The 19009-nt window shown below is 41.3% G+C and overlaps 1 protein-coding gene across 1 annotated transcript in view; it reads right to left on the bottom strand.

Moving 5' to 3' along the window:
• amon (amontillado) overlaps window positions 1-19009 on the bottom strand; it is a 45299-nt gene that overhangs the window by 5116 nt on the left and 21174 nt on the right. Inside the window, exons 5-8 of the mRNA XM_043418216.1 lie at window positions 17828-17904; window positions 8699-8963; window positions 6415-6627; window positions 994-1094 (exon numbers count right to left, since the gene is read on the bottom strand). Coding sequence (XP_043274151.1) covers window positions 994-1094; window positions 6415-6627; window positions 8699-8963; window positions 17828-17904 — 656 coding nt within the window. The remainder of the gene's footprint in view (window positions 1-993; window positions 1095-6414; window positions 6628-8698; window positions 8964-17827; window positions 17905-19009) is intronic.

The following is a 19009-nucleotide window of genomic DNA, read 5'->3' as shown; positions in this document are numbered from 1 at the left end:
GACTAATTTAGTCCGGAGATTTGCATGGCAAATAACACGAAATTGTGGCGTTGTGAAATTATTCGTATTTCTCCATTTTTCTCAAATCGACGCTCAACCTTTGCTTATAACGCGACAAACGAATTATAGACCGAATTCTATTTCGTAGCCGTTAATCTGATCTTCTATTTCCCGTTTATTTCAATTATAGCGTATTTTTTAGACAATGAGCTGTATAATTTTGCGTAGTGGGGAGTCGATCTTCATTTTTAAAGTCATTTCCGCGTTTCTACGTGCACAAATAAAATGAAACAATTGCTGCGAGATGGTGATTAAATTACAATGCGATTTCATCGTTATCGTACAATAAAAATAAAAATGAGAACAATCTCTTTCATTGTGTAACAATAAAAATTGAGATTGAAGAAAAGAGGTGGAGCAAAAACTTTCTAGAGAAAGAATCATGGACGTTAGGGCTGTGCGTAAAAACGACCTTGATGATGCGAGCCCGAAATTGAGAGAGTGCTCCCCGGCTACCTTTTAGCAGTCGTTAAACGATTTTCCCCCTTCCAGACTCCTCGAGTCGTCGTTTTTTGGTCCTCTCGGTTTTTTTTTTTTGTATTTTTTGCCCTGTTTTTATAACGCACTCCAGCATGCGTCGACCCTCGCGATCTCTTTACTTGAGTGGAGAAAAAACATCCTCTCAGTGCACGAGGACCCGTGCACCGAGAGAAAAAACCCCCGAGTTCATCCTTACGTAAGAAAAGAACCCTCGCCCACGCAAGCTTTCCGCTCGTTTCCTTTTACCGACGGATCTTTAGCACGAGAGCTTTTTTCTTCGCCCTCTTCTCCACTTCCTCATCCTCTCCTTTCGAGTCCCATCTTTTGCTCAATAAAAAAATCTTAAGAGCTAGTTGACTATAGAAACGAGTGAACCGCCGAAAACAGAGAAAAAGACCCAAGTTGGTGAGTGGCAAATTAACGCGAATAATATCGCCAAGTATTTAGACTCACTTTGCCTCGAGCGCCAGAGCAAACACGCCCGCTGCCTCTGGTGCTGCGGCGGATGTACCGCTGTGGGTCGTCGTGCATTGTCCGTACAGATCCGTGGTCGCCTGGAAAAAAAAAATCAAATATATTTAGTTCCTGCCTATCATTAATTCGATCAATAAAATTTTTTGTAATTTGTCGTCCACTTAATCGCTCATCGTTTCAACGTTACGATCATACGATTGATTCGATTCCTTCGAATCGTAATGGTCATCAAAAGTTATGCAACGTTCGGCAAAACCTTCCAATTCCATTGAGTTTCTAATAGGAAGCTTTCTTGCATTTTCAACGATTTCAGTGCGTTCACAAGCTCGGACTGTACTCGATGAAAATACTGGATTAATCTACGATGCCAAAGTCAGATTGCTTCCCAACCAGGAGAGCAGCAATCCCCATTGAAATTGATGGCTCCCCTTAAAACATTTTAGTTTGTTTTTTTTTTTCAGAATCACGTTCAAAATGAAGATCCAAATAACTTTGAACTCGGTGGTGCACCGAACTTCAGCCTTGTACATTTCCCAGGAGAAATATGGTGCATGCATGCATGTTAAGCAGCCACGAAGAAATCGAAAAGCAACGGTCCGTGGACAAGGACGAGTAACAAAGTCACTATCCCGATTATAAAATGTTATCACCAAAGTTGGTGCTTTCGAAGAGTTTTTCCTTGGCAATATTGGATTTCGATCAAGGAGTTTCTGTATTTGAGGATGAAAAATCGACTACAAAATTATTCGAGAGAGATATTCGACCAATCTAATGTTTCTGATGGAGCTGAATGTGTTAAATATTCTCTAAGATTGGTGTAGTCTCAAATTGATGTATAAATGTTTATTTAATTGGAGCTTACTCGTAGGAGGATCTGCCGAAGAAGGAGCGATGAGAAATTGCTCTTGGAATTCTATGAATAATCGATTCGATCGTCTGGTTGTGAGAGGTGCGTTCTCGACGATGGGAAAGAAAAAGAAAACTCATCACCAATTTATTTCGGGGTTGTCTGGAAAAGCCACAATTCGCCCATTCCTCGATCCCTTTATCTCTCCTTTTTTCCTTATTCCTATTTCAAGCTTCGGATGCTTCGATTGAATTATTTCAGGGAGTTGAGAGTGTGATAGAACGAGAGATAAAACGAGAAATCGTCGAGTTTACGAGGCGAAACGAAACTCCGGACAGCCAATATTCCCAGCACACAGGAGACACTTTGAAATCTTCATTTTTTATACGCTTGTAAAATTCGAGTTGCCACTGTGAATCTGAACCTATGACTTCAGGAAACTCGCTCTTTGAAATTGCAAACTGAAGAGACATGACGGAAAGAAGGAAAGAGCGAAGGAGGGATGGGAAGAGGTGGGGGGCAATTTAATCCAACGAAACGTATACACGGCCACTCGAACGTCCTTAATCGATACTTTATGGAGGTTTTGTCTGAGGATCTCTCGAGAAAGTATTTCATCTCTTTTCTCTCCGGAGACGTTCTTGAGTTCCTTCGTAAATTACGTTTTCCCCACTTTTTTCTGTCTCTTTTTTTTTTCATTTTCAACAATGACGCCAAATGCAGCATTTCTTCGTAACTCCCAATGGAGAAAATGTCGTCTCGGTAGGGACACTGCGAAGATAGTTCACTCTTATCAGTTTACAGACTCAACAGATTCAGTTACTGCCGAGTGACGTTCGCCATTTTATCGCACGCTGTAAAATGTTGAAATTTATCCTCGACCACATCAACTTTTCATTTCTTTCTTCAAATTTTCCTCACTCTTTCCAGGGAATGATCCACTGGAAAATATTTCTCACCAACTCTGAATTCGAAATACTTGAAATTTTCATTCACGTAAATTACGAGGAAATTGTTACACTCGTAAATTTCATGTTGACAACTTCACGTAATCTATAAAAATGGAGTCACAGATAACGCTTCGCGCGAAGAGATCCCAAACGAAAGTTCTTCACGATATTAACTGCGCTATTTCTCGGGCAGCTATCATGTAAATGCGTGCACCCATTCCAACAATTTACGACTCTGAACGTCCGAAAAGTTCTCCCAAATTTATGGTATCCCTGGAGGCATCCGTTGTCTCGAACAAAGTTACCGAAAAGTCGATTTTACGAGCATTTCATTGTTTTCGCCAATGAAAAGTGCAGAATTTACGAGGCCAATGGGTTAACGCTCTCGAAATAAACGTTACGATGACAAATAGAAGGTGTAAGCAAAACGGAGACACTTCGTTTCAACGATCTTTGTTGAGAGTGGTAAATTTAGATGAAAAAAAAAATTCCTCTGAATGTAGACACGAATTATTAGTGAAATCGTTAAAATTTTAAGGTTGGGAACTTCTCGAGCTGTGTGAAGTCCATTAAAGTTTACAAAAAAAAAGATTCTGACACGAGGGTTTGGTGACATTTTAGGGAATGACGTAATTATTGATCTCTGAATCGCGCCGCCCCCTTTTTCGCTTGTATCGAACCTCAGTGTGGAGCGGAAAAGTCTCTACACGTGTCCTGAGCGTTGCGTGAGTTTTTTGCCAATAAACCGCCTGGGGCGAGGAGGGTGCTGTCAGCAGGCTCCTTGGCGACAAAGGGGGGATGAAAACCTCCCGTCATGCGATTTATACATGTGGGCAAGAAAGTTGGGAAGGAAGGAACTCGCGAGAAAATCGTTCTTGGAGAAATTGCTGAATTTAAGCGATACTTTCATCGGGGCTGAGAAACTAGAATATTTTCAACGAGCCCACAACAAACTGTTCCGTTTTCCAAGCTGTTGATTTCGTCGTCTTTTTACCAGAGTGGTCAAAAGATTTCGAAACACTAGAATCGTCTCAAAGTCACTTTTATCGCCGTACAAATTGGAAGGCGAAACGACACAGAATTTCACAAATTCTCTGCAATTTTAAGTCGATCTCTGACGTCAAGAAGAGCGATGCGTGAGCTTTGGAGCTCACGACCCCTCGCCGCTTTTATTTTCCGAGGGTCTCAAGACGGCGCCACGACATCACCACTCTCTCCTTCTCTCTTCCACTGTTTCCTGACCTTCGCTCTTATTATCCTTAACCCTCCGTACCACACGACTTATACTACTTCGTTTCGACTGTGTGTCACAGACAAAGCTCCTTCGCATTGTCAGTTTCTTCCATTGTATATCTTTCTCGAGATCGACCACTCGACCTTGGACGTTGAAATTTTCCCCCCTGGAATAGCGCACCTCGGTTTAGCATTTACAATCACACTTTGTCCCGAGCAAGTGTATCTTTTCAGGAATTTCATGAAACTCTTATTCTCGAGAAAGTAACGAAAGAATTTGAAAAAAAGAGTTTCACTTCGCCTATTTTGATGAATTAAGCGAGTTCGTAGAATTTTCTCCTTCGACGAGAAAACCTGGAACGTTGCCGATTTATAGAAATCCTGACGAGAGTTCTTAAGGTTCGAAAAACCTCAGAATTGTGGATCCTAGAGCGATTCGTTATTTTAAAAGATATTCGTCACACGGATTTTTTTCAGTTTCATCGAGCAATCTGCTGGTTGGAAGACGAACCGATTACAAAAATGTTGAATCGTGCGTTATCAACGTGACGGGAGGAGACGATGTTCAAAAGTTTTGACGATTTTTCCACGAACGTGGAGAAACGACGGTTGGTTTTATCGAATAAATCGTATCGAAGTGCTTCTCGTAAATTTTTTCTACTTAATCCGCCCACTTTGCACCGTTGGGAAGATAAAAAGTGGACTTGCTCGCAGAAATGAATATTTAATACCCCGAAAAAGTGAAAAAGTAGTTATAAGAATAATGTATACGTAAAAGAAAATCCGAAATTCGCCAGATGCTCGCGGCTTCAACTCGTGGGAAGCTGTTACAAAAGGAGTGTGGATTCGAGTTACGTGCGTTACGCGACCGGATCGATGGTGACACATCGCGCGTACGTCGTGACGTCATTCGGATGAAATATTTCGTCGAGTGCGTTGACGCTGTCGGGGAAGATCGCAGCAGCAATCCATTAGCCTCGATCCAAGAGTGGCGAGAAATTGAGAAAGAGAGAAAGGGAGGGAAGGGCGAAGCGGAGGGAAAACCGTAGGAGAAAGAGTGAGTCCTCGAGAGTTTTTGGAATTCTATGTGGGCGGTTGGTGGATCAAAGAGCGGAGCTTTCAGCGTACGTATTCGTCAGGAATAATTATTGAGCTCAACAGCAAAAACGCCAGACTGCGTTCGCACACGGAGCTTCACTCTTTCATTAAGTTTTTTCCTTGCTAACAAACCATTTTCCAGGAGACGCAAGTTTTTTGTGTTCATTAATCCCAATTTATCTCGATAGCAACTCCAAGATTTGGCACTGTGAACATTTCTTCCAACGTACGCGAATGAAATTTTGTTCGATGCGTGACCTTTCGATTTCGTGCTCGTGCCTTTCTCTGCCTGCCGCCCTCGATCGCTTTCCTCGCCACCCGATGTGCAAGCTATTCCCATAGCACATTTCTATGGTCTAACTCGGAGTTACAACCGAGACGTCGAAAATCGAGTTAGGAGAAAATAAGAAGAAAAAACTCGTGTACTTTTAACCGAAAAACGTCCAAAGCACTTAGCCCGATATCGGACTCTCGAGTCCCATTCGTAGCTTTCCTTTTTATCCTCTTCCTTCCTCCCTTTCTTCATTTCCTCTCCTCCCTGCCCAACGCTCTTTCGAAACGAGCCTCTAATTCACTTGAACTTTGCTGTTGAAAGAAATATGTTCAGGGGAGGACGAAAGAAGCTGAACTTTTATCCTTCATCGACGGAAACTGAGAGACCTGAAGCCGAGGAGAACTGATGAGACGAGAGCAGGATGAGAGACCAATTAAATATTAAATGTAGTGAAACGTCGGTAATGTGAGACGAGGCGAGACCCGCGTATCGCGAGGGAGCGACTGTATTATTCAGCTTTTGGTTTTAGGCTCGCATAATTGAAGAGTTCGAAGGTTAAATCTACGGAAATCCCCGTTGCTTGGTCTACACTCCGAACAGCCTCAATTTAGCTCCACAAAACGGTAACGTCGAAAAAATCGTTAAAACCAATCGAGTCCGATGGAAAATTGAATCGCGTTAGCCCGAATTTGTGGCAGGAACGTCGTCTGAGTTTGAAAAATTACTTCCCAGATGTAGCACACGAAAAAGACGCTCCGATAATCTTTTGTTACTCGACTCAAAGCTTCGTTCAGAAAGAAACAAATCGATTTGTCTCCTGGAGAGAAAAAAACATTTTTCCAAACTCCTATTTCTGTAGAGGAACAAAAATTGCATATTTTAGCACACGAATTTGGACTCAGCTAATGAAAACCATTGCGATTCTTTCAATCGTGAATTCCAACGTTAAACTTACATAACAATTCCATCAACATTTGCATGAGCAAAAATCTACTCACCACACCTGTGTTGGGGTCCTTCGCCCCATTACTGAACGTCGATGCGAGAGTACTCGAGCAGCTCTCGTCATAGTGAGCGTTTTGGCCGTCGTTGATCGCACTGTTTATGCTAACCGTCCACATACTCGCTGCATAACCATCGCAATTACAGTCGTCTTCTTCACCGCCATCACCAGATGCCCACACGTAAATGTTTCCCAAGCCTCGTCGACCCTGAAAAAAAAATAACAGTTTTACTTTCTCTCATCGAATTTTCGACTCAATCATCGCGTGATGGACTTTTGACCAATATTATACTCCAGTTTGGGGCTTTCCAAAGCTCACTGCGTAGCTCGACGAGATTTGCTGAAGTAAATGATCGAATCATAAACTTATATATCCATTTAGGGGGAAAAATCGATATTGCCCTACAGAAAAACCAACGTTAAAAGCGGTTGAGAAAAAACATTTAAACTCATTTGAAATGTTCAAACCCTGAAAAGCCTTTCTTCCAAAATTGTGTCTTTTGAAACCATGAAGAATCTATCTCTCAAAAAGAAATGTTTAATACACCGAAAGTGGGTGTTGAGGACCTCGGATCTTCACCGAATTTGCCCTCTGACATGGGGTATCATTTCAAACATCCAATTTTTTCTGTGTGCAGAAAAAAGAGTTGAACAACAACCGACTTTGCGAGTAATAGCTTCCAATGCAGCATGGAATCACTGGTAATTGGCTCTTTTCTGGTATTCTCAAGTGAATGTAAGCCCGTTATTTTCCAGAGGTAGTTTTCAGGTACTTTATTGGGTGACCGCTGAGCCATGCGTCGATTCGCTCATTGATCGTGGAGCGCGAGAGAGTTTTAGTGAGTTCCTCACAGTCCTAAATGACTAAAATTCAGCAAAAATTCAGTCATTGATGAACCTATTTTGATATAGAAAAAAAAAGACCGAACTCGGCCACTAAAACTGTGAATGGAAAATGTATTTTCAAACACACCCGAAATTCGATGTTATTCGACCAAAATTCCAGTTTATTTTCGGGGATATCGAATACTAACGAGCTCTGATTAAGGCTCGTTGGATTTTTCGAAGATTTATCTGTAGCCGATAACCACGAAGGCGTAAGGGCCGTTTGACAAGCCGTCACGAGGTACTCGATCGTAGGCAAAGTCACGGTACGAATACAGCTGAGGGTGAAGAGAGCGCATAATCACGAGGCTGAGTATGTCAGTGACGAGGGGGAGAGACCTGAGTGTGACGCACAAAAAAGCTCGTTGCTTCAAGTCCGAAGGTTTCTGAGCCGCGTGGGCGGATTTACACTGCCAAGTGCGCACGAACCGGCGACGAGTTAGAGTTCCAGACAAGGCGCCACGGCTCCCCGAAGCCCCGCGTTATCGAGACTTGTCCAACATCCACGCGAATTCAAAACCCCCAATTAAAGTCACCGTATCATCTTTCGAAAAGGAAGCATTTTTTCCTGTGTGCAGACGAACCTCGAGAAATTTCACTAAAAAAAATGAGCCCTCGCTCTCGGTTTTCTCCGCTGATTTTTTCCGATCCCTCGAAACTTTGGAACGACGACGAGCGTGTATTCGATCTCGAAAAATTTCAACAGAGACAGCAAAGGTCAAAATAGTGAAGTAATGGGAAGCGCTTGCCATTGAATAATCCCTACCGGTCGTTCTGCACTCGGCCATTACGCATCGGCTATTTACTTAGGACCGCTAGCTCTCATGCGCTATTAAGTTATGTTGTTGGATTTTAGAGCTTACGTAAAAAGCGATGTAACAAGTCCTGAAAGCTCTGCATTGAGCCTCGTTTGATCTTTCGCAACAATATTAACTTTTGTAATTGCAGGTAGGTCAGTCCTTGAATACGGAAAATTCTCATTCGAATTTATAACATGTTTACTGACTGAGATTACGCAAGCTAACGGAAAGTCGTGATGGCAAAGTTGGTTTCGATTTTCCGATGAGAATATTCTATCGCTCGGCTTTTTCTTCGCTTCTCTCCCTCGCCGTTTATTTTATAATAAAAATGGATAATTCCTTGCATCTACTTCGAGAATTTGAAGGGAAAAACTTCGTCATTATCATCAACTCGAAGTTTCTCAATTCTGCGAAATTTCCTCGTAATCGAAGCCTGAATATCAATGGCTGTGACGGCAGTCTTGAAACATCGGATTCAAGGACTTTATATAGAATATTTTCAGGATCGTCGCTCACCTCTGCAAATGATAAAAGCCATTTTCTCGTTAAATTACATTGTGAAAATTCATTGAATCTTCGAAAATTGGTAATCACCTCATTGACTCCTCGAACGATAGCTCGCATCGTTGCATTTCGTGGACCGTCGACAGTTTTCCCGTCGTCCGTTGGTCCCCAAGACGCGCTGTAAATGTCAATGAGATCGGGTTCGTGTCCCATGCTGTTGGCCTCAATCAAATCCGTCATGTAAGGTTGATCCAGCATCCTTATACCAGCGATTTTGGAATCGTATGCAACCCCAACGCCGCAAACGCCGTTGTCACGTGCAGCTGCTACTTCCCCAGCACATCTCGTTCCGTGACTGTGAAAACGAATGATTCCATTAAATCGTGCAATAGTCGAGGAGCTCGAGGAAAGAAATTTTGATGAATTCCGTCGAGAGCAAAACTTGAAAGACTTTTCATTGAAAAATGTTTAAAGAAATATACTATTACCGGTCAATGGAAGCTGAAAAATATACACAAAAAAATCAGCATCGACTGGAGCGAATAACGAGTTTGTCATATTGAGTAAAATACCAGTTTATCACTAAGTGGAAAATCGTGAAAGCATCCAGTCGTTTTCTAGCGCATGAAGAACCGATGAAAATTTCATACTCATCGATATTCCATGATTAAGGAGGAAAACAAGCAACTGATGGTATGTTTACGAATTCTTTCCTCGTACATCGAAGTCGATAAATATTGATCGCCCACTGATGATGCTATAAATATTTATAGAATCCTTGATTGACAATTTTTCAATTTAAAAAAAAAGTAACTGACTCGTTGATCTGTTTGACTTAGAAGTCGTTCTATTCCCAGCCAGCAGGTCAACAGGACCAAAGAGTCACAACAAAATATTCGAATCAAAGCTCCCTTTTCGTCATGCTTCTTTCGTCTTTAACGAACCCCCTGCGTGAGGTTCATTCACTATTGTCTCGTGAATAAAAACAGACCAAGATATTTCGTTAGTTACTAGAAATATGAGAGCCGAATGAATTGGCTCATCAAAATGAAAAATTCAATATTACGAGATAAATCTTTGTCTCGAAATACATCAATTGTATTCATAAAGACAATAAATCCCGAGGGAACACAACGGATATGGATTTCGTTACGAAGAGCCAGGTAAGAACGATGATCCCATAAAGTTTCGACAGGGATGACAATATTAAAAGGATTCTCATAATCGTAATAAAACTCTGAAGAAGGATGAAATTATGAAGCCCCCAAAGAAATGATGATCCATCATTGTCGTGACTAAGGAAAAATAATAAAAAAAACGTGCTCGAAATATCGGTGCTGACGTCATAAACTAGTGGGAAAATAGAAGCAGCTCTTCTCGCCCGCCACCAACACGACAGTGATAAGGGAGTTTGAAAGAACTATGTACAGGAAGGAGATTAGAGAAATGGTGCAGATGGGACCTCACATACATTTATAAAACATCGTTTGAAGAGGCGGAACGAAACGAGTGAAGCTTCTCAACCATAAATCGATTCCGCCCCATAAAAAGAGCTCTGAGGAGAAGAGATGGAACAAGACAGGTGAGGATTTCTCATGGGAAACTTAGCGAATGTTAATCATAGACGGATTAGAAAAATCCTGCGGAATAACCACACAACAATATTTCTTGCGGTGGTGCATTTAGTATTTCAAAATAGCAAATTCGACGGAGATACGAAAATACGATTTTATGGAACTCTCCGCATTGTTCATCGTTCCCTTCAATAAGCTTCGTATATGCGACTGACCCCTTTGCTCACGTTTGAACCGCAGCTCGTGCCCTTATAATGCACTGCGTTAGGTAACGGTCCACGAAAATTTGACAAAAGTATATGACAATCAAGTTCTTAAAATATTTTCCCAGGTTGTTTCTTAAGGAAATTCTGTGAATGAGAATCTTTCGAATCGACCTTGAATGGCACTAAATTTCTACGAGATTCTATTTCCTCAAATCAACGTCAAGTTGTCATCGTTGGGAGAAATAATCTCGAAATTCTAAGTAACATGACATTTTGCATTTTTGCAGCATTCAATTGGAATTTCATAAACGCAGTATATCGAAAATGTTGTATCAACAAAACTAGAGTTTATGAGATGCCAAATGAACTAATTTCATGCTTGAACTTTCACCTACATTTCATTATTATTATTATTATCAAATTTTATTCGCTTGCAAATAAAAAATAGAGAATGAAAAGAATGTCGAAAATTCCTCAATTTTTCGATGCGTGCACCTCGGTATTTTCACTCCTATGACTATACGTGACCACACCGAATTCAGCCACCCTTTCACGAGGGATGCCAACTTTGATATTTTCCAGTCAAATCATCATTCAATTCAAATTTTCTCGATAGTTTTCTGGATAAAGAACGAGTGAAGGGGGAATGGAGAGAGTAAGAAAGGCTTTTTCCTGGCATACAGTTATCGAGTCCCATGCGTAAAAACTTTTGTGTGCATGAGAGTGTGACATATGTGCAAGGAATCGAGTGTTGTACCGACCGAGATGAAATCGATTTAGAAGCGAGACCGGAAAAGCCGCATTCGAAAATTATTCATTCCTGTCACGTATCGCGCGAGCAGGCAGCAGGCGAAGAAGTAAGAAAAAGAGTTTCTCGAAGGAGTAAGAAAAAGTAGTTGCTATACGTTACAAGAAAACACATATCGAGAGAATGTAGTTGGGAGAGAAGAAGAGCGTGTTCAGCAGCACCGCAGCAATATCGAGGGAACCGTTTCACGTGTATGATATTCCTCGGAGCTTTCGATGCAAATTTAACGTCACTCGCGCAGGAAGAACAGTCTCAAAATACATTTGAATCAACATATTTATCGAATAGTTATAATTTATCACGGAAATAGAAAGATGCGCTTTTGAGGATTACGGATAATTTGGAAAGTTTTCCGTCCGACTCGTTTCCAATTTCCGTTCGGTATTGATCGCGTTTACATCGAAACAATGCAACGAATATCCATTTCGATTTTCTATTTCATAAAACCGCGTCGAGCACCGTTTCAACTTCGGTTATCGCAGCGCCTCCCCCATTTTTATTCTTCGTTACATAACTCTCGATACATCCGAGAAAAGAGGAACTTGGCTACGGATTTTGTGTTCTCTCGTCGCGCTATTTAATTTTATACTCGATTTGGCGGACGCGAAATATAAACAAATAATCAGTAAGAGCTCGATAATCGGTGAGGTGACCGTTCAGTCGCCTCCAACAGTCGTTTTTCCCTAAATGATTCGAACGATCGATCCCAATATAGAAAAATTTGACACAAACCCATTAATTGGATCGCGATCATTGCCGAACGGGAGGATAAACTCCGAGGGAAGAAAATTAAGCGAGGGATCGAAAAAAAAGCTCGACGCACTCGTTATTAGGTGTTTTATTGGTCATGGCGCTACGTGCCTGAACGTAATAATCTCGGAACAGTGACACTCTGCAGCCCCGCGTTACCACCCGTCGTTACGAGGGCACGAATTCACGCTTTTGCTTTATGGACGATTCGACGCCGGATAAGCTCGTCGTCGATGCTCCCGCCCGCTCTCAGAATATCCTGCTTTTTTCCGCCACTCGCCTCTTCCTCGTAGTTTTCCTTTTTACTTCCTTTCTCTCTCGCCCCTCTGGACGCGTTATGAGACGCGATAAGAGTGATATGCTGCTGTGATATACAAAGAGGGACAATAAATCGTGAAACAGCCCATTTACGCTATACACGTCAGGTATTTTCTCATGAGTTTAAGCACGAATAGAACTCGCACAGCCAATCATAAGAGCCCTGGGGCGGTTGTTTAACCTGCGGCGGTGCTTTGTAGCCTCAATTCTTCCGGATTATCAATCGATTTTTCGTCGAAAGACAATCGAGCTATCCGCGTGGAATTGTGTGCTCGTTCTCTGAATTTCGTAGCGAATAGTTCGGGAAGGTTTATTGAAAGAACAAGCAGCGGATTGTATGTTTTGGATGTTTCGTTAGTCGAGTCATTTTGAGGGCGATTCCAGTCAGGTGTTGTTGGATCGTAGTAACTTTTCTTCCGCAGAGGAGCGAATGAGCGAGCGAATTGAGTGTTTGGGGCAACCAAATATTTGTCGGGTTTCCATTTCATTTGCGACAATTGGTTTTGATGCAATGGATATTTGGTTGAACCAACAAGTTTATTTGTTCAGAGGAGCTTGAAAGAATGCTCAAGTTCGAACGCCTCGCGTCCAAACGAACTCGAGGGATTTGCATAACCGACCATTTGCTCGTTCTCGTATTGCGTGACTCGACGGAAATAAAATTTCCAATCTCTCTGCAAGGGCAGCAGCGAGTAAAGCTTCGAATAAACTCCACCATTTTATCTCACATTCTCACAACACATTCTACCGAGATACACGAAAGCAGAGATTAAACTTCTGGCTTCACTTCACCGAGCAATTTCCAATGCAATAGAGAACCTTGAGAAACGAGATCCACGAAGCTCCATACATTCCCACATCATTCTTCATAGCGAAACTAAAACCTTTGGTCAACGATATCAGAGCGATTCATCATTCCCCAGGACACTCCAGAGCGACGAGGAAATAAAATTCTCAACTCTTCGCACACCTGCTTTGTCTCTGGAAAGATTTTTAATTGAAAATTGTCGAGAAAAGAAGAGCGAATGATACACGGAGAAAACGGATTCGTTTTGTATAGCGAGGATGCATATTATTTTTCAAGAATTTTCAAAGTACTTGAGCACCGACTACAAGCAGCACAGTTTTCTTTTAATTTTACCATTTTTCGTCCTTTCAATTCTAGACAGCTTTATTTCGATAGCAAAAAGTGATGCACGTGAGAACTTATCTCGTTTTGTCTTCGAGTGTTATCCATCATGTCAGACTAGCACTTACTGATAAGTGGAAATTTATTGTAAATCGCAAATTTTCACTGTCAGCATTGTAAATTCCATGATAAATACACGAATGTACACCGAATAGGTGCGACGTTTTACTGAACACATATTTTTTTTCGGGGTTGCCCGAACATACTTAACAATATGAACATTTGAAGCGATGGAAAACATTTTTTACTATGCTTATAGAGAAAAAGGCTTTTGAATAAAAGGTATTTGATCTTTTTACTATTTCCTCTAGATTTTTCGGCCTCGTTTTTTCCGTGTGCTTTGAGAAATGTCGATTTTCCAAAGTCCTCGATCGATGTTTTTCTGTCGTGTGAAAAACTATTAATGAGAAAAACTGAGTTTTCTTATAAAAAAAAGTAATTTGACGACGCTACTCGTTACGCGAAATCCACAGAAAGAAAAAGCCAATCGAAGGGATTAATTTGTCTCAATTTTTTTTCCGAGATCTTTGTCGTCAGCGTTATTTTCCATGAAAAATTATCTCGAGCTCACGTTCGTTATAGCCCCACGGCTTTCGCCTTTTTCAGACAGTTACGTTTCCTTTGAGCTGACAGGGTTAAGGCAGGATTACACATCCACCTACGGGAAATATTTTTTTTATACGACCTGAATACACGACACGTAAGGGAAACGAGTTTTATTGTTATGAATGGGTTTTCTCGTGTTGAAGAAACCAAGAGATCTTGTGTCTCGTTGGGAGTGTCAACCCGCATCCGTAATACGAACGAGTTCCTTCGTCTCGGTCTGAAAATTCTTGAACCATCCGGATTCTCCGGAGTTTCGACGATGGATTCGAGTTCGCGTTCTCTCAACGACGCAACAAAGATTTCGTGCAATTCTACGATTTTATATTTTAAACGGTTCGGAAATAGTGAAAACCAAAAGCATTCCGTGCCCCCGAAAATTTTTCGAAAAAAGGTTACACGTAGCAAGATTTCTAAGGTTCCGAAGTGCCGTAAAACGAGCCAGTCTCGCCCTTGTATCGTTCGAGAGACGCGGCGTTGAACGCGAAACCCTTCGCAGATCGTTTTCTATCGTCAGCACGTCAATATCAGCGAGAAATTATATTCCCTCGGCTTCTTCTTGCTAATACTTTTGCCTCTCGTAGCACTTCCATTTATCGCGGTACGAAAGAAAAATAAAAAATCTCCACTCGCCTTAATTTAACGACTGGAATCGATAAAAATCAAATTTTCTGATGTATTTGAATAGAAAACTTCGACTCCCTCCCCTCGAATCGCCAGTCTCGATCCATGAGCCAGGCTAAGATCTTCATTCGTCGAAAGGAATTCTTCCAGCTCGTTGACAGCAAAACGAATTTCAAAAAATCGTTAGAGACAAGTTTCAAGACGAATGAGACTATTTTTGAAAAAATCATGAGAGAAATAGCTCGCTGGATGTTCATGTTACTTATTTCCGAGCCGTTCTTACTGCGTCATTCCTCCCACAGGATTCTGATCTGATCGGAATCGGAGGTGAAAGGTCCGGACCCTTTTTCGACGAGGCACCGTCCTCGGGAGTTTCATCGGCTTTATTAAACCCGGTAAATAAGCGTATTTTTATCGCAAATGCTATAAAGATGATTGGACACGGAGGCAAAGTCCAAAGTACCACTGAGCACATAGAATATCTGAGGAAAATATCGACGTCAGCACTTTTCCAAGCGCACCAGTCACGGGCCATCATTCACGGAGTATCGGACGATTGTTTTTTTTCCGAACAAATAACCGAAGCGCATTGTCTCTACGGTTTCGATGCAGGAGCAGAGTGCCCTTCTATTTGTTCAGTCCGATGTTCCGGTGCTCTTTATCCGTGCGTAGGTCTTGAAGACGCGTGGGGAAAAGTAGCGGAAAAAGCAGCACTCGGTGCGGGCGTTAAAACAACACGGCGTGGGCGTCGAGTCGAATAAATCGTGAATCGTAAATATTCGAATGAATCGCGACGTCTGAAGCTCAGTTTCGGACGATGACGGGAGCGATTGATACCGAAAAGACGAAATCGTCGACCGAGCGAGTGGAAGAAGTCGGCTTTAGTCAGCCACACGAAAGAGAGAACGAAATCGTTAACGAGTGAGTTATGAGCGCTTTCTCATCGACCAACTCATTCCGTAATAATCTGGAGACTAACGATGACGATGACTTTCAAGTTGGACGTATCAATCCTGAGTTACGAAACGGTCATTACACGTGCGTGACGTTTATCCACGCAGTGGAAAGTGCTCTCATCAGTCAGACGCGATGAGACCTCGCTCTCGAATTGTCCCGTTCCGTGATCGAACATCATTTCCATTGCTCCAGTGATTTCGATTCCTTTTCTCTGTTCTGAAATAAAAAAAGCTCGCACGAGGTAAAAATGGTGACCAGAATTTTGTGAGTTTCGCACTCACGATTGCACTAGCTTTGAACGTTTTTCAATGGGATTCCAAAATCGTAATAATTCTGTAGAACATTTAAATATTTTGATAATTATCGCGAACGAATTCGATTTGTTGATTCTATGAATTTTTCTACTCCTTTTCATTCAGGATTCCGGATTGTTACCTCAAAAAATTGGCTTCGCGAAGCTTCTCATGCTTCGTCTAATTCCTCTTGACCGAGTAGAACATAAAGTAATTTGGAACGATGAATAATTAGCAAGGAGTGAAGGAAATTAAGTCTGAAGCCTCCTGCACACCGCTACGAAATTGTTCATTATTGTCGGAACTTGTGGGCTGAGCATAACGACGATAGTAGAGATGTTAGTCTCAACCGAGTTATTCCCTAATCGTAGCAAATTAACGATCGATCAGCACTGCGTAATCCGTTTATGATTACCGGTTCGCAAGTATTGCTCTAACCGTGCTTAGTTTTAAGTAGACCTGCGTATATATGAGAATTGGTAGTAATTTGGATCGAAAGGAAACTTCGGATTGCCGAGGGCCACGTGGAAGTTTATCAGGATTTTCCAAGTCATTTATAAAAATAAATTCTTGCCATGGGAAATTAGAGCGAAAAACACTCGATAAAAAAAACTTATTCAAACTTTTTTAAAGCTCATTTCGAGTGATAAAAATTCAGCAAAGTTTCATCGAGAATTTCATGCATCGAATGCTTGCACAGCATCGCGTGCTCTGACGAAAATCCTCATTCGAATGTATAAAAAATGTCTTGACCAAAGTCTGGAAGTTAAAGAAAATTATGGGACGAAAGTTTCGTCCAATGGTTTAGATTTCGCAATCCTCTTTTATTGCTTCCATTTTTCTTTGTTTCCCTCCCTGAGGATGAATAATTCGATAAATATTTACAATACTTACTTTTGCTAAAAGGCATGCCTAATTATTTTTTAATCATCATCATTGATAAAACCCCCATGATATTTTTTATTGATAATAATGCTGAAAAAAAAAATTTTAGGACCATTTTTAGCAAAAGTAAGTATTGTACATCTTTACCAATAATTTCTCACGTTTGCTTGGAGAACTTCTAAGGAAAATCTTCTTAAGCATTGTCGAATCGAAGACCCTCGATTCCGTGAAATTTCATCGTTACGAATTTCCTCGTAGGTCTGAATACCTGTAACGAGAATCTCAATACAACGAATTCAAAGACGAATTCGTAGAGTGTTTCCGGAATCATGGCTAAAGTCTCTACAAATTAGGGTCGTTTGATGGTTTGGTAATCTTGATTACCACTAATTAGATACCTGGAACCGTTCATCAAATGTATTGACACTCAATAAATTGTTTATTTTAGTAGCACGAAGGAAGATACAAAAAAATTTAATAAACTTCCTCCCACAACTTTGCCAACACTTTATCGGATTTATTTGAACGCTTGAGATTTTTCGCTTGTTCAAATAAAACTCAGACAGTAGCATCATGCCTGGGGAAAAAGGTGATAAAATAAAGTCGAAAAACTATGGCCACTGGGAGGAAAATGGTGGTCCATATTGCTACGAAATTTCTGGAGTGTGTACACACTCGTTTCGAGTAGGGTTGGAACAGCTGCAGCTTGAGGTAACGACTCAACATGTATATATGCGATTCGACGAGACTCGCGAATACCCACCGATAACGTAATTTTAAATGTGCATGAGTAAACCTCTGCTGCTCCGTCAAAACTGTTCTGACATTGTTATCTCGAGAATAAAGATCGACCAGATATGTGAGCAACGAAAAAAAACTGCGATGTATCGCTAATGACGACAAGAATGTGAATTTCAAATCGAAAGCAATAAAAATCGTTCTTTTTGTTTGTCCTCGAAAGCGAACAACGAGAGATCGATCTGCAGGTATTTGATTACTTGTAAGGACTCACCTGTTGAACCAGTCGTCGGTGTATCGTGGATAAGGGTAAGGATCGTTGCTGCTGAAGTCGTACGAAGCCCTGGCATTCTGTAACAAAATTCAATGCTATAGTTTTGATATAAAAATCTACAGAGAGAAAATAGTCGTTTGAAGGAGGGTCTGAATTTTGTTTATAATTTACGTGACATAAATTTCAAATGCTCAAATTCGTGGAGTGACATTGATTATGTCTCTTGAGTTTTCACAGAAATTGGCAGATAATCGACCTTCCTAACTCTCGAATTTCGAACGAATACATTTTTCTTCGCAGTCTCCCAAGAGATTGGCCAAAGGGTCGACCCGAGAATCCTTACGTTTCGGTTGACCCTCGTATGGAATTACGCAATCCGAAGAGTTAAAGAACGATGGGAGAAACGGAGAAGGAAAGAGTGGCAAAGTGGAAATGTGTTTTTCATTTTTGTTGAAATACCAAATGGGAATCAGACTTTGAGCACTTTCCACTGGGAAAGGAAAGGAGCGAATTAGAGATTAATTAAGACAAAGTTTATTACCCAGAGTGAAAGAAAGGATTTCATCATGTGCCGAGGAATTCAAGTTTTCAGGCTTCTGGTTAACTCCCTGGGGCTTGTTAAAAGTGGTCGGGATTACGAAACTAGTATCGAATTAATGTCGTCGTCGGGGTCGTCGTCGAGGGGGGAAAATTGAGAGGAGCTGGGCTTCCATGAGCCTCTCTTCACTACATTAATAAATTCAAATCAGTGTGGCAACCCCCTCGTTGCCGTTTCGTGACGAGAATGAAACGACTCAAACTTTTGACCCTCCCTTAAGCACGGTCCTCTAAACCTTTGCCTCTCTCTCTCTCTCTCTCTCTCTCTCTCTCTCTCTCTCTCTCTCTCTCTCTCTCTCTCTCTCTCTCTCTCTCTCTCTCTCTCTCTCTCTCTCTCTCTCTCTCTCTCTCTCTCTCTCTCTCTCTCTCTCTCTCTCTCACACACTTTTCCTTTTTCAGTTTCTCATCAACGAATCAACAAAGCTCGAGCTTCTCATTAATTGGACGAACCTTTTGGAAAAACGATTCACACATTCATTTGCAGAAAGTAACGAAGCGAAGAAGGAAGTTTTCCTTCATTATCCCTCTTTTCAAATCTAAAGTAATCCATTTTGGACAAAGAAATTTTGAAAAATAGGTCAGAAC

This window comes from Venturia canescens, chromosome 4, assembly GCF_019457755.1.
Source record: "Venturia canescens isolate UGA chromosome 4, ASM1945775v1, whole genome shotgun sequence".
NCBI lineage: Eukaryota > Metazoa > Arthropoda > Insecta > Hymenoptera > Ichneumonidae > Venturia > Venturia canescens.
The sequence above is the reverse complement of the archived record's forward strand: the minus strand, read 5'-3'. Positions and strand labels throughout refer to the sequence as shown.